The 13679-nt window shown below is 42.8% G+C and overlaps 1 protein-coding gene across 1 annotated transcript; it reads left to right on the forward strand.

Annotated features, from left to right (window-relative positions):
* The first annotated feature begins 918 nt into the window (after positions 1 to 918).
* LOC146181625 (uncharacterized) lies at positions 919 to 13438 on the forward strand. Its single transcript, XM_084575819.1, has 4 exons — positions 919 to 1026; positions 4026 to 4118; positions 8737 to 8765; positions 13266 to 13438. Exons 1-4 carry the CDS (start codon positions 919 to 921, stop codon positions 13396 to 13398), a joined length of 363 nt encoding a protein of 120 aa, XP_084431945.1. The 3' UTR covers positions 13399 to 13438.
* The last annotated feature ends 241 nt before the right edge of the window (positions 13439 to 13679 follow it).

Below are 13679 nucleotides of genomic sequence, written 5' to 3' on the forward strand. Positions count from 1 at the left end.
TAACGACGCAGACTTGGAATACAGACCGAGTCCACTGTTCTGTACCCTTCATGATGAATCAAGGAAAGTAAATGAATGTATACAATGTATTGAGTGCAAATATATATATATATACATATATATATATATATATATATATATATATATATATATATATATATATATATATATATATATATGGAGTAATTGCTTTACCAACTGGCTCAATGTGAAAGATAGCGATGGGAATATTTGCCCTCCACTATACTGTATCTCATTCTCCGAACCGCTTCGGGACAAATACTTATAAACCAAACAACTATCCACTGGGGAATGCAGTGCGCTCAAGTTTAGTTTTTTTGCCATTCTTCTTTAAAAATTATTTTTCTTTATTGTAAAAATTACTTGCTATTTACTTTGTCAAAATAGGCAAATAGAAATATCTTACTCTTAGTAACTAGGGAAAATTTAGAGCAGTGAACTGCATACTCATTGCTTTGGAGCCTCCATTTAGGCATTTTTACCTTTTGAGACGTTAAAGGTTCAAAGTTTGGTAATGCTTCACGAACGAAAATAACACGTAATTATGTTCTTCCATGTTTATTTTTGTTGCCTCCTAGTGAATTGGTATTGTATAATTGAATATTATAATTCTAAGCTAGGAAATGACTTGTTTTCATGGTGCACTGTCCAGAGTGCACAATTTTGCACTGGAAAAGTGTGAATTAACCTGAGTGGATGCTCGAATGCATGCTTGCCTCATACTGTTAAGTGAATCGCTGCAGAGAATTTTGTTGCCATTAATGATGATGATGGTGGCCCACCCTTTATAGCGGGTCTCTGGTTTAACTTGACGAAGCTGAAGGCGTGGCCAGAAAAAGGAAAAAAAAGAAAAGAAAAGCAGACAAAAAATTGCTGTAGTTGCGGCCACGTACAGGGATGTTTCTCCCTGCTGCTCGCCACAAAAACTCCAACCGTCTCTTCGTAGCCTCGATCGCATCTACCGAGGCAGCTGCCTCTCCATTTGCAAGCCTAAAGCTGATCGCTGTAGGTAGTGACATCGTACGGGCAGGCGGCAAGAAATTGTAGCATAGTGTTTTTTTTTCTTGTCTTTTTTTTTTTTTTTTTTCAGGGCACTTGCCACAGTCATACATAGAAACTATTATATGCGCTCACAATCCTTTTGTTTCTCAAGTTCACTTGCACTCTGTAATTGTGAATTTTAGCTGCTCAACTGAAGAATGTATCCACTTGTATTTTGGTTATGAATGAATATGACCGCAGGAACGTTCGTATGCTTTAAACATTGAAAGCAAATACGCATCCTATGTGGCACAGTGATTACGGTGCTCGACTACTGTTTCCAAGGATGCGGGATCGAATCCCGGCCTCGGCAGGCCGCTTTTCGATGGGGGCGAAAAGCAAGGCGCCCGTGTGCTGTGCGATGTCAGTGCACGTTAAAGAACCCCAGGTAGTCTAAATTTTTGGAGTCCTCCACTACGGCGTCTCTCCCTCAGTCGCTTTGGGACGTTAAACCCCACAAACAAAACCAAACCGAACCAGACATATCTGCACAGTCCTGCATGTCTGCACAAAGCCTGCGTGTCACACGCACGGTACAGTGCGGTTCATTGTCTGTTTCGTGTAGCAGTGAAAACGGTGCAACATTATTTACATGGGTTCACGCTGCACATTAATTCAAGTTTAAAGACATACCATGTTCCAGCTAGAAAATTCTGTTCCACTTATAATCGAGGTTGTAAACTGGAAGGACGCTGTGAATTTGAACTGGGATATTGTACGTGGCTTTTTGCAGGAAAAACCAACGTTTTCGGTGAATATGTGGCAGATTTTGACACTTTACACCTAGCTGCCGCTGCGGAGGGCGAAAGCAGCGACCACTGATATGAGATTGCGCGTGTCTCAGTCGAATGATCGAGCTCCAGAGCGCATGCGTACAGTTGCGTATGAAGCAAATCTGCCTGACGTATCTGCTAAATTTTAATGCGAAAGCCTTTAATGGCTCATGCTGTCTTGGACAAAGTGTGTTCCGCTTTTGCGGCGTTCTGATTGGCCGATGCGGAATGGGTCCTTGCCATCTGCAATGCCACATTTGAACACGCGCCAAGGAACGCCACGCGACAGGAGCGATGGTGTGCCGTCCAAACTCACACTTGCCGGAGAAAGTGTGATAGATACTGCGCCTTTCCTTTCCTGTAAACTAATTATAATTACATGCAGCACTGCAACGAATGCCGACAAGAGGCTAACGATGGGAGGCAGATTATAGGATAGGAAGGTCAGGCTTTCGTCATTCTCCTCTAAAGAGACATCTTAGAGACCCTCTAATTATTTGTTTAAAGAGACAAGAAATGCCTCCCCCTAATTGCCCTTTGCGCAGTACACGCTCGTATTTGCGAAAAGCATCATGACCACAACGCCACGCACTGCCTAAATTAACACCAACGCGTCTGGAAGCTATAACGAAACCGGAACGAAATCAGCAAAGCAAGCGTTTCGGTTTTGATTGTGCTGAACTGTTGGATGGTTGCAACTAAACAGCAGTTTTCAGAATTTTTAGGTTGTGCGCAGCTACAAATTTGTTAATTGTGGCGCAGAATATTAGCTCCATAGTTTATACAGGCGTTTCATTGATTTTTCTGAACAAAATGTTACGTTAAGGAAATTGGAAACTGTAAAGCAAACATCATTGCGGGGCGCATCAATAGATGAGCCAAATGGAAAGGCGCCTGGAGGAAGGGATTCGATGCAAGCTATATGCAGGGAGGACAGAAAGTACCAGGATTGATGTACGCGGATGACATTGTACTGCTGGCAGATAAGAGGGATGGGTTGCAGGAGCTGCTTAAAATCTGTGGAGAAGAGGGCGAAAAGCTGGGACTGCAATTTAGCAGTGAAAAATCAGGAATAATGGTATTTAATGATGAAAGGGGGGACGTGCTGGAAATACAAGGCACCAAGGTTGAACATGTGGAGAGCTATAAATACCTGGGCATATGGATCAACGAAGGAAAAAATTACCTAGAAAAGCATGAAGGAATTACGATAGACAAAGGGAAAAGGAGTTCGGATATTATGAAACACGGGCCCTCTGGAATTATAACAGGTATGAGGTTGTTAGAGGGGTATGGAAGGGTGTTATGGTACCAGGACTCACTTTTGGAAATGCAGTCCTGTGCATGAAATCAGAAGTACAGTCAGGCCTTGAAATCAGACAGAGAAAGGTAGGTAGATTGGCATTGGGAGCACATGGCAACACACCTAATGAAGGAGTCCAGGGAGATATGGGCTGGGCATCATTTGAGGTTAGAGAGGCAATTAGCAAACTAAAATATGATCAGAGACTAACCGAAATGGAGGAATCAAGGTGGGCACGAAAAATGTACAAGCACCTCTTCATGAAAAGCCTGAATACGAAATGGACTAACAGAACCCGAAAGCTCAGATTTAAGTACCTAGAGTTTGGAGATACACCGCAGCAAAACAGCAGCATTGAAAAGCAGGTAAAGGAGGCAGAAAGGAAAATGTGGGAGGAAAGAATGCAAAGAAAATCAGCATTGGGTATGTATAGAACTCGAAAACAGGATATAAAGAAAGAAAGTTTATTCGACAACTCACGAGGGAGCTCATTGCTGTTTGAGGCTAGGACAGGGGCCCTCAGAACAAAAACGTACAGGAAAAAATTTCAGGAAGTAGATATATTATGCGCGGCGTGCGGAACTGAGGAGGAAACAACGGAACATGTTCTAAGGTGCCAAAAACTTCGTCCTGCCCTTCCCGCGGAAAAAGCGGCAGATCTGGAGAGAGCGCTGGGATTTGCTGGGGAAGATGGACGAATGGACGAGGAACGCGTTCTGATAACAAAAGAGAGGTTAGAGGATTGGTGGAAAAAGTCAAGAGAATAAAGAGAGGAAAAAAAGTGAGGGGGCAGATACGGGCGAATTAGAAGCTAAAAATGGGGAAGAGATAAATATATTTCTTTTAATTTTTTGGCTAGGCGGCGCAAGCTGCCGCCCGATTCAAAGGGCAGAGCCACTCTCATCCATCATCCATCCATCATCCATCCGTTGAAAATCACGTGGAAAAACAGAACGTCGTTGGCGGCAACGCGGCAAGTGGTACGTTTGTCGTGCGCTATGCAAATGCATGCTTGACATTTTCTACTTTGTTTATTTTTCTTTGCAAAGATTAAGAGCGGAAAATCTAGCTGAGAAGATGTTACGTGCGGCTCGCGAAGCGTCTTGTGCGCAGACACGGTGGTTCGGGCCCTTGTATCCATGTGCGGGCCTAACTTCATTGTTTGACAGCAGGGTGGAACTGGAAGCTATTCTGCAGGGAAAAGACCTTACACATTACACCACTTCACCACATGCATCGCGATACTCGTGACGCAGATATCACGAACAATCCGATGAGAAACGTTCCCTGAACATTATACCGGAGCCGTCGTTGATATGCTTGATCGTCACTCAAAAAGTTCGTCGGACGGACCCGTGTGTTTTTCACCGGTATACACTGGAAAAACCGCACGGATGCGCGAAATATCTTCCGTTGATGCGTAGGATCAATTACCGTGCGTGCAAACTGTTCCACAGTATACGTTAGGTGACAACGTTACTACCACTACGCGAGGTCATGCGGTGTCGTATTTGTCGTAGCAGTAGACAGATGTGGCCAAATCGAAGTTGATACGGTGGTGCAACGTGAAACTGCGTAAAATAGTACAGTGGCGCAAAGAGGAATGGCCGCATCAGCATCAGGAGACAGACTACGTGACGGCATCATGATAGGTCCATGACAGGTCTGCGTGTGTTGGGCTGCGGCAGGGTGGTAAGCACAGCCAAAACACAAACGTATTATGAAATGTGCATGAAATATATAACCTAATACCTTGAGTCATAGCCAGCCCCTAGAAATCATGGGCTGAAGATATGCTTGCTCGTCAGTTCTAATTGATTATGACTTACTTTCTTACCTGCTTTCGGCATTTGCCCTTTCTCCGATTGGTCGCTGTTTTTCTCTTCTTTCTGTTTTCTTTTTCTGTGTTTACTTTTGAATCCACGCGCAAGATCCCACGTGACTACAGAAAGAAAAAAAAACATATTCTCAAGCTTTTCTTTTTATAAAATTTTTATTCAGACCCTGATGTTTGAAAAATTAACCTCCTCGATTTTATGACTCAGTCTTTTTTTCTTTTGTGTGTGTGTGTGTGTGTGCGTGTGTGTGTGTGTGTACGTGATAGCATGCCTTGCTCTACAAAGTGGTTATTTAAAAAAATAGGTACATGCCAGGCATGGCTCACTGAACGAAGAGGCAAACCGACTCCCCAAAGTCAAAAAGAACCACCTCTCATTTTTACTTAACTTCTGCTCACTTGTTCTTTAATAAGAGCGGTTGAAAAGACAGCCGAAGGCGAGGAGGGTACAGTGCTCCAGTGAGAGAGTGGCTGTGACTGTTACGGGGAAGGGCGGGAGAGCAGTTGCTTTGTCGCACCGCTAACAGAAGCGGGGAAGTCACGCCCAGCCACCCGGCTTCAACGGAACGGTTCGGGATTTCAAATGGGCGCGGATCAGTAAACGAGAGAGTGAGAGACAGAACTGGCTTTCTCTCTCTTCAATAGAATCACTGCTCACTCCTGAACAACCCAGACTCAAATGAGCCGGTGAGCCATTCAAATGAGTTGTCTCACTTCAGTGAGTTGAGCCGTTCTGAGCCGCTCACTAAAGTGAGCCACTTTGCCCATCTCTAGTCCAGACTGTGCTTCACCTAGTTTTCATGGCCGCGCAAAACCGATTGTTTGCAACAAATATATGGCTGCCCTCACCTATATCAGGTTGAAAAAATGAGTCTCGGGCAAAAGAGGATCTCCACTTTATTACTGGTGCCAGATTTGGTCCAAAAATCAAGCTTTTCATTTTGCTTGTGCTAAGGAAGCGATCGTACATGTCAAGGAGAGATTGCATAACAGCAGGTTGTATGCACTCAAGATTTGTAGATGTATATTATAACCTGTATCGCACACAGGGTAGGCATACTCCAAGGTGACCCTGACGTATGTTTCGTAGGGCATCACTCTTGCCTCCCTGTGGGCATGTTTTAAGTTAAATACTGAGGGATCTACCTGCCTCTCTTGGTAGATTACTCACATGCATTAACCATGTATTCTGCTGGGAAAAAATTACACCTAGGTACTTACATGTAGTTTCTGGTTGGATAATTTCTCCGTGGAGGGAATAGTGATAAAGCAAATGTTTTTAATTTTTTCGGGTGAAGCCTAGGTGCACATATATTTTGGCATTTAGAGACGTTCTGTTGGCATAACACAAGGTCTCAGTATGTCTGAGATCATCCATAAGCTGGTTGTAATCTTTTTTAACATGACAAAGCACAATTATCTGTAAACAACCGCACTTGTGACCTAATCCCATCATTCATGTCATTTATTAAAATAAACAGTGGACTCAAGAGAGAACCCTGGGGCACTCTTCACAAGAATAGAGCACTTTTCATTTACTAATGCCCAGTGTTTTTTCTACATTAGGTAGTCTGATCCATTTTTCATGTAAATATTGATGTTTAGGCTACCAAGTTTTTTTTAACAGGTTTCAGTGACATACAGTGTCAAATGCTTTTTGGTAGTCCACATATGCTTCATAAAACTGACCATTCATGCAAAATTCTTTTGCAGCTTTAGTGTTTTTCAAGGTCTTTGACTAATTTTGCTTTGTTCTCTTGTGCAGGCATCAACTGTTATTGAGCAGACAGAATACTGCTTGCCTAATGAACGTTGTATTTAAGCAACTACTGTCAAACTGTGCCCCTGCTGCAGTGGTGCAGTGGTTAAGATGCCCGACTACAGTGCCAGAGTACCAGGGTTCTAACCTGACCGCTGGTGGCTGTGTTTCAATGGAGGTGAAATGGAGTGGCATTCATGTGCTGTGCGATGTCAGCGCACGTTAAGGAAAGCCAGGTGCTCGAAGTTTCTGGAGTCCTCCATTACAGCATTTCTCATAGCCTGACTTGCTTTGGGACGTTAAACCCCACAAACCAAACCAATACTGTCAAACTACACATCTGGTGATCTGAATTTTTACAGAGTTATATCCATCCATTGGTGCTCTGAGGGCCAGCCAGAGAAATAGAACTAAGATGGCAAGCATTATAAGAGATGTCATTTTGTAGCATTTTTTTCTGTGCATCAATAATAATCACATTTGAATATCTGCAATCATATTATAGAGCACAATATATTAGTAGTCTGTTCTCAATGTTCTGTTACAAACAGCATGATCATAACAAACGTAAAATTTTGCTCCCACCTGTTTGAAATTGGTGAGCACCAAAAACCCAGCAGTTAGATCGGTGAGGTGTGCATTCTCTTGATGCATGTATGAACTTACCTTCGCGCACTCCAGCTAGAAGTGCTGCCCAATTTTAAGTTTTCATTTCGTGTGCTAGGTATTCTTGGTTGCATGTTTACATGATGTGAACATACTTTGCAATAACTAACTCAGTCTATTCTATTATCGCTTTTTGTTCAGCCAGCAGCACCTGAACGTTAAAAGTATTTGGGCCTGGATTTAATTCTGTATAACCCGTAACGAGAAGTACACACGTGCACAGGATATCGATGCACTCAACGCTTTAAAAGAGCCTCTACACAAGGTTGCACCACCAAGCAGCAGAAACTCATTTTGAACTGAGCATAGGAAGACTTTCTGCACTATGTAGAACATATTACTTTGTGGCCACATGGTAGCAGTGCTGTCGTACCCAATGAAGCAGGTATCATCGGTGGCATAACAGGAAACGTCTGTTGTTGCTCTCGATGCCGGTGCAGATTCATCGAGTATGACATCAAAATGACGCTGTTCATGGGATGCAACAGAAGCTGTATTCACAACCTGAAAAAATCCTGTTTGCGAACTGTGTGGCTAAGCGCTGACAGTAACTGTACGTTATCCAATTTATATGCTTTACATAAATTAATAATTGAATTTTAACACCACCTTCTGCACAATATTTGAGACTTTCCAACCCTGTGTTTGGCACATGGTAGCCCGTTGCCCTCATATGTGTTATAAAACCTAGCGTATACGCAGAATTTTTTTGCAGCTTTTGTGTTTTCTTGGGGCTTTGTCTAATTTTGCTGTGTTCTGTTTTGTAGGCAGTAGGTTTTGAGTGGACAGCATACAGCTTGCGCAATGAACAACTTGAACAAGAACAATGAACAAGAGACTGCTGTCAACCTGTGCGGCTGCTGATCAGAATGCGGGGAGCGTTATATCCTTTTTTTGCTCCCTTAAGGGCTGGCCAAAAAAAAAAAGTGAAACTAAGATAAGATACCATTTTGCTGCATTGTGTTTTAAGCATATACAAGAATTGTTTTTTTAGTGTCTGCAGTCATATTGTTACGGACGAGGAAGAAGCGGGCAGTGGCGCGGGCAGGCGCGCTCGTCCTAGGCCCACCAACGTTCATTAAACATTATTTATCGTCGCCAATTGACATCTTCTCTCAAAAGTTCTTTCTGTCTTCACTGGCTTGCTGCCCCATAACAATATTACAGAGCACAATGTTACTAGTGTGTTTATGTTCTGTAGCAATTTTTTTGCCTCGTGGAAAATGACTCGTCAGGAGCAATGTCCTTTGTCTTAGTTATTGATTCTAGCAGATTAGCAATGCTACTCATGACGATTCTTGGTATTGACACCCCTTTTCTCTGGTTTATTTTGCAGGCTGTTACTGCTAAGCCAAGGAGTGAAAGGTTTCCCATAGAAGACTTCCGTACATACCACACCTGCCAACCTTTCCTTATTCAGTTGCTTCATGTTCAAAGCACAGCAAACAGCATGTCCTCTGATTTCGATGCTAGGCGATTATGCACATGGTTGGACGTTGAATGCTTCTAGACATTACCTACCCACCTGAGTTTTATTATTCTCAAGAAGCTAAAGAAAGTGACAGGTTTTAAGGGTTGGGAGTCTGAGGTGGGAATGGTGACAATTACTGTTGCACCTTTTATAGTGTGGTGGCAGGCAGAGGGTCAAAAAGTGTAGAGCTCAGGGGGTCTGCTTCTGAGCCACATTGTGCCGATTGTAATTGATTTTCCAGTGCTCCGAATCTTGATGGTGAGATTTTTTTGTCCCATCCACTCCAGTGGGAAGGAGTGCCACTACATGACTCATAAGCAGGCTGCATGGGCTCTACACTTTTGACAGAGGCTGTCTATTATGTGCATTTGAATGGAAGCACCATATTCTTCTTATACCTTTGGTATTTCTGGTTCTTTTATTTCCTGTGCTGAAAGCTTTGTCTTGAAGCATTTCCTTCTGATGTGAAGTTGTGCACCTGAAGATAATTGAGGAGCTGTAAAGGTCGAGTGATAATTACTGTTGGAGATTTTGTGTGTGGCATCATGACATGTTGTACAAGAATGTCACTGTACTAAACATTTGCTATTTGTAGAACTGTGCTAGTAAAGCCATAATTTTCTAAAGTTTCACTGGAGGCTCTGGATAAAAACACAAATTATTAGCCTGCCCATTGTTGCTTTTTCTATGATGGTATGTCTTGTGCTATTATGCTTACACTCAATTTAAATGTCTAGCTGTGAGGCTTTAGTGCTGTGGCTCTTTAATTTTTTGTTCCATATTGTACCTGCCACTTTCTGGTAGCAGTTGCTCTGTAAAAGAAGTTGCTTTGTCTTTTCTTGCTCTTCTGCCTGATGTACTGAGATGATTTGATCTTAAGTGGTTGGCTGCTGTTGAATGAAAGCTTCTGTTGATAGAAAATGACAGAGGCAGAGTGAAAGGGAATATCCTTGCCCAATGGCAATGTCTCTTGATGTGCTTTTACCTGCCTGAAAAATTGGAGGCGTGCCCAGCCTCGGGCATGATGAAGTGTACCTTGAGACTTGTAATGGTGAAATTTTTTTTGCAGCACTGTCATTTTAAAAGCAGAATCTGGACTCAACGGGCACTCTGGCCTCCATAGTTGCTGCACCATTAAGGCGATCATTGAAAAGCATGAGAAAGCATGCCTTATTGCTTAGAATGGCTGCAGGCAGCAGTCTGACTTCTATTACCTCAAGCACCTCTGTTCCCTTTCATGATGCTTTTACCTATGCACCCAGTATTCTCGTTCCTTGTGGTTGGTTGGAAGTAACTGATCTTTTCATTATGTACCGTCTTTGCCAAAAGTAACCGAGCAGCCCAGCCGGCCGGCGGAGCAGGCACGGGGCCGAGCTGTGGCGCTACGATCGCCGTCGCTGACTGCTGCTCTCCGGCGGTGAGTGTTAGCTGACTGACGTAAACATGCCCCCTCACTCTCCTTCTTGGGATGATGAAAAGTAAGCGAGCGTCATGAGCGGTGCCTTTTGGCGCCTTCAGAACGCTGCGCTACTGAAAAAGGGCGCTCCACATAGCATCACTCGCTCAATGCTCTTTTTTGCCTGGCGCTGTGAAGCTGCTCTCTTCGTTAGAATGCCTTTTCCCGCTCCCGTAGTTGCAACGAATGGACAAATATATGCTTTTCTACGCATTTGGATTGTCTGGAAAGCATGGCGAGGAATTGGTTTGGAAAACTCTATGCCCTTTTCCGGCGGATCCTAGTCGTCTGTTGTGACTACTACCGGATTTGCTGTGACGCTAAGTTGAGAGAAAAATAAGACTTCCAACTGTTTCATATGCCGTTCTTGCTGCATACCTTCTTTCCCGCTATTTGGTAACAAACAAAATGCGCGTAGTGTTTTCCGCGGTGGTAATTACGTGCATGCGTTAGCCTGCTGCTAATCTCTTCGTTCAATGAGTGAACTGCATAACAATGTCATTCTAACATAGCATAACATATGTCGCCCATTTTCTCAACAAGTGTGGCATTTTTTTTTTTTTTTTGCTTGTTTCTTTTACGAGGAAAAACAATGTGACAAGCCGAACAGGACTATGTTCTGAAGTGAAAAGAAATCCGGACACGCAGCATTTGATTTGAACTGCGAAATACTTTTGCGTTACTGTCTATATTAGCTAGCGACTTGTTTGGTTGTTTAGTGCCCACTGGTAGAGTGGTACTTCGGTGATTCGATAAATAAGCTACTGCAATAGAACCTCCAACTGCAACACAAGATGAAACTTGCAATCCTTTGACTCCCGTCTTTACGGAACTCCCTGGCTGCAAAAAAGGGGAAGCTTAATTCAGACCGAATTTCAATTGGAAATGAAAAAAAAAAACGCCTTCGTAGGCATCCTTCTCAATAGCAAGGCTTTCTTGGGGGATCATATGCTAGGGAGCATTTACATCACTCATTCGGTATCGCCAAATATTGTTTCAAGCAGTTGCAACCTCTGCTCAGATTTTCAACATTAGTTTGGCATTGCAATCGTGAAAACCATTGCGCACTTCTGTGCATTAACAAGCGGCGGCAAATGCGACATTAACGGATTCGCCTCATTATGTGAACACGAATAGCCGCACTAGAAACAGCGGAAAATATCGCCTTGTTTTAATTTCTTTCAATTCTCTCTAGCCCGGCGAAGTGTCATCATCGCAGGCTAGAAATCGCGGGAAAATCCAAACTCAGGTTTCTATCATGTCCTGTCAGACAGTGCTAATATTCCAAACGATACAAAAATAACTACTTTTCGAATCACTTCATCTACGGGATCTGTGTTCTGGGATTCAACATGCAAGGCGTTCTAACGAAGAGCGCAACTTCACGACGCCAGCCAAAAATCAGCGTTGAGCAAATTTTGCTGTGCACAGCGCATTCCGTGACTAGCCCAGCGTTCTAAACAAATAAAATCAGACGCGGCACATGGTACCGCTTTCATTTTATCATCCTAGAAAAGATAGCGAGGGAGCAGCCTTATGTCAGCAAGCTTACATTCGCAGCCGGCCAGCAGCGGCCACCGACGGCGACTGCCATGCCACCGATCGGGCCTGCGCTTGCTCCGCCGGCCAGCTGGGCTGCTCGGTTACTTTTGGCAAAGACGGTACATAAAATTAACGACTCTTTCGAGCTCTCAAGATATTTGTTGCTTTGGGCATTTATATTGCACCTTGAATCATTACATTCCATTTTCAGACTTTGATTCACAGCTGGGACATTTTGCTAAATGAAATATGGCAAGCATTGACTTGGAAATTTTTTTCATCATCTGTCCCCAAAGTGAAAACTTCTGTGTTAGGAAATGTATCATTCATTAGAGGCAAGGACAGTAATATTTACCTTGAATGGCTTCTATGTGTGTGTAGCTTTTTTTGAAAACTTTTTAAAATAGTAGCTTTCTGAAGTTTTTGTTGAGCTTCATTGCTGGGCATAACTTACTGCCCCTAATTAGTGCTTAGGTCTGCTCTAATTTGAATCTGTGATTTAGCCGGTAATTGTGCACAATTATTTATTTGTGTGGATTGAGGCTAGTTTTTTACCGACATCTTACAGGTACTCGATTTTCGTTAATGCTGGCCTTCATAATCTCAACCTCACATCACCAGGGTGTGACATGTAATGCAGAGCATAAAAATGGGAACAATTTTTTATTTGGTGACATACTAGTACATGAATATTTAGCACATTTGGGGTAACTGTCCTCGAAACATTTACTGGCTGTGCAGGAATCCTAAACTAGAAATTCATTTAGTAATAACCTTTGTGGCAAAACAGCATGAAAACTATCTGGTCATAATGTAATGCTTCAGGTGAAGAAGTATTGACTTCTGCTCTGGGTTTGTAGCATGTGCCAGGGTACTTGCAGATTTTTTTATCCTAAGCCAAAAATTATCTAGACTTGGTCAATTTATGTGTGCTGCTATCATTTTTTTCCTACATGAATTTCGCAATGTTAAATATCCATGCCTTTTTCAGGAACAATAAGATATAATATCCTTGTAGTTCAGAACTTTTATGTGATATTTTCAATGATATATTAAAGCCTAAACCTGCATGCACAGTTCAAAAAGACAATAGTATTTTGCTTCAGCCAGCTAATATTTTTAATAACCTTTTGAATTTAACATTCTTGAAGCAGAATTGTGGCTTTGGCTAATTCGATTAATATTCTTGTAAATGTTGTACAAAGAGATAAGTCCGGTTCTAAGTCATCCTTGTCTGTTTTGCACTGTTTGCAAGAATGAAGAAAATTCCACATCAAACTGATTTCCACAGCTTTTGATATGGATTTTAACGTACATTATCGTTTCTGCCCAATGTCAAATGAAATGTTGCAATGTTCTCTCCTCTTATTGAAAGCATTTTCGGTTTCAAATGCAGATCCAGTTGCTACAGCCTTCACCACCCTTCCTGGGCAAGGTTCACCAGATCAGAAGCCTTCAGCGAGCCAATGCACCAGCTCTGCCATTTCTCATCAGCGCAAACGCGCACGCAAGAAGCTGCACAAATGTAACCAATGCAGCAAGAGCTTCATCTTCAAAAGCTTGTTGGATATGCACTTCCTTACCCACACGAGCGAGCGTCCATTCCATTGTGACTCTTGCAATAGCAGGTTTAAGGTAAAAAGCGACCTGAAACGACATAGTATAACTCACACGGGAGAGCGCCCATTTTGTTGTGAACATTGCAGCTGTAAATTTGCACGAAAAACAACCCTGATTGCCCACATGAGGACTCACACAGGTGAGCGTCCATTCCATTGTGACTCTTGCAGTAGCAGGTTTAAGCTAAAAA

The sequence above is a fragment of the Amblyomma maculatum genome, chromosome 8 (assembly GCF_055883805.1).
Source record: "Amblyomma maculatum isolate TAMU_Amacu chromosome 8, ASM5588380v1, whole genome shotgun sequence".
NCBI lineage: Eukaryota > Metazoa > Arthropoda > Arachnida > Ixodida > Ixodidae > Amblyomma > Amblyomma maculatum.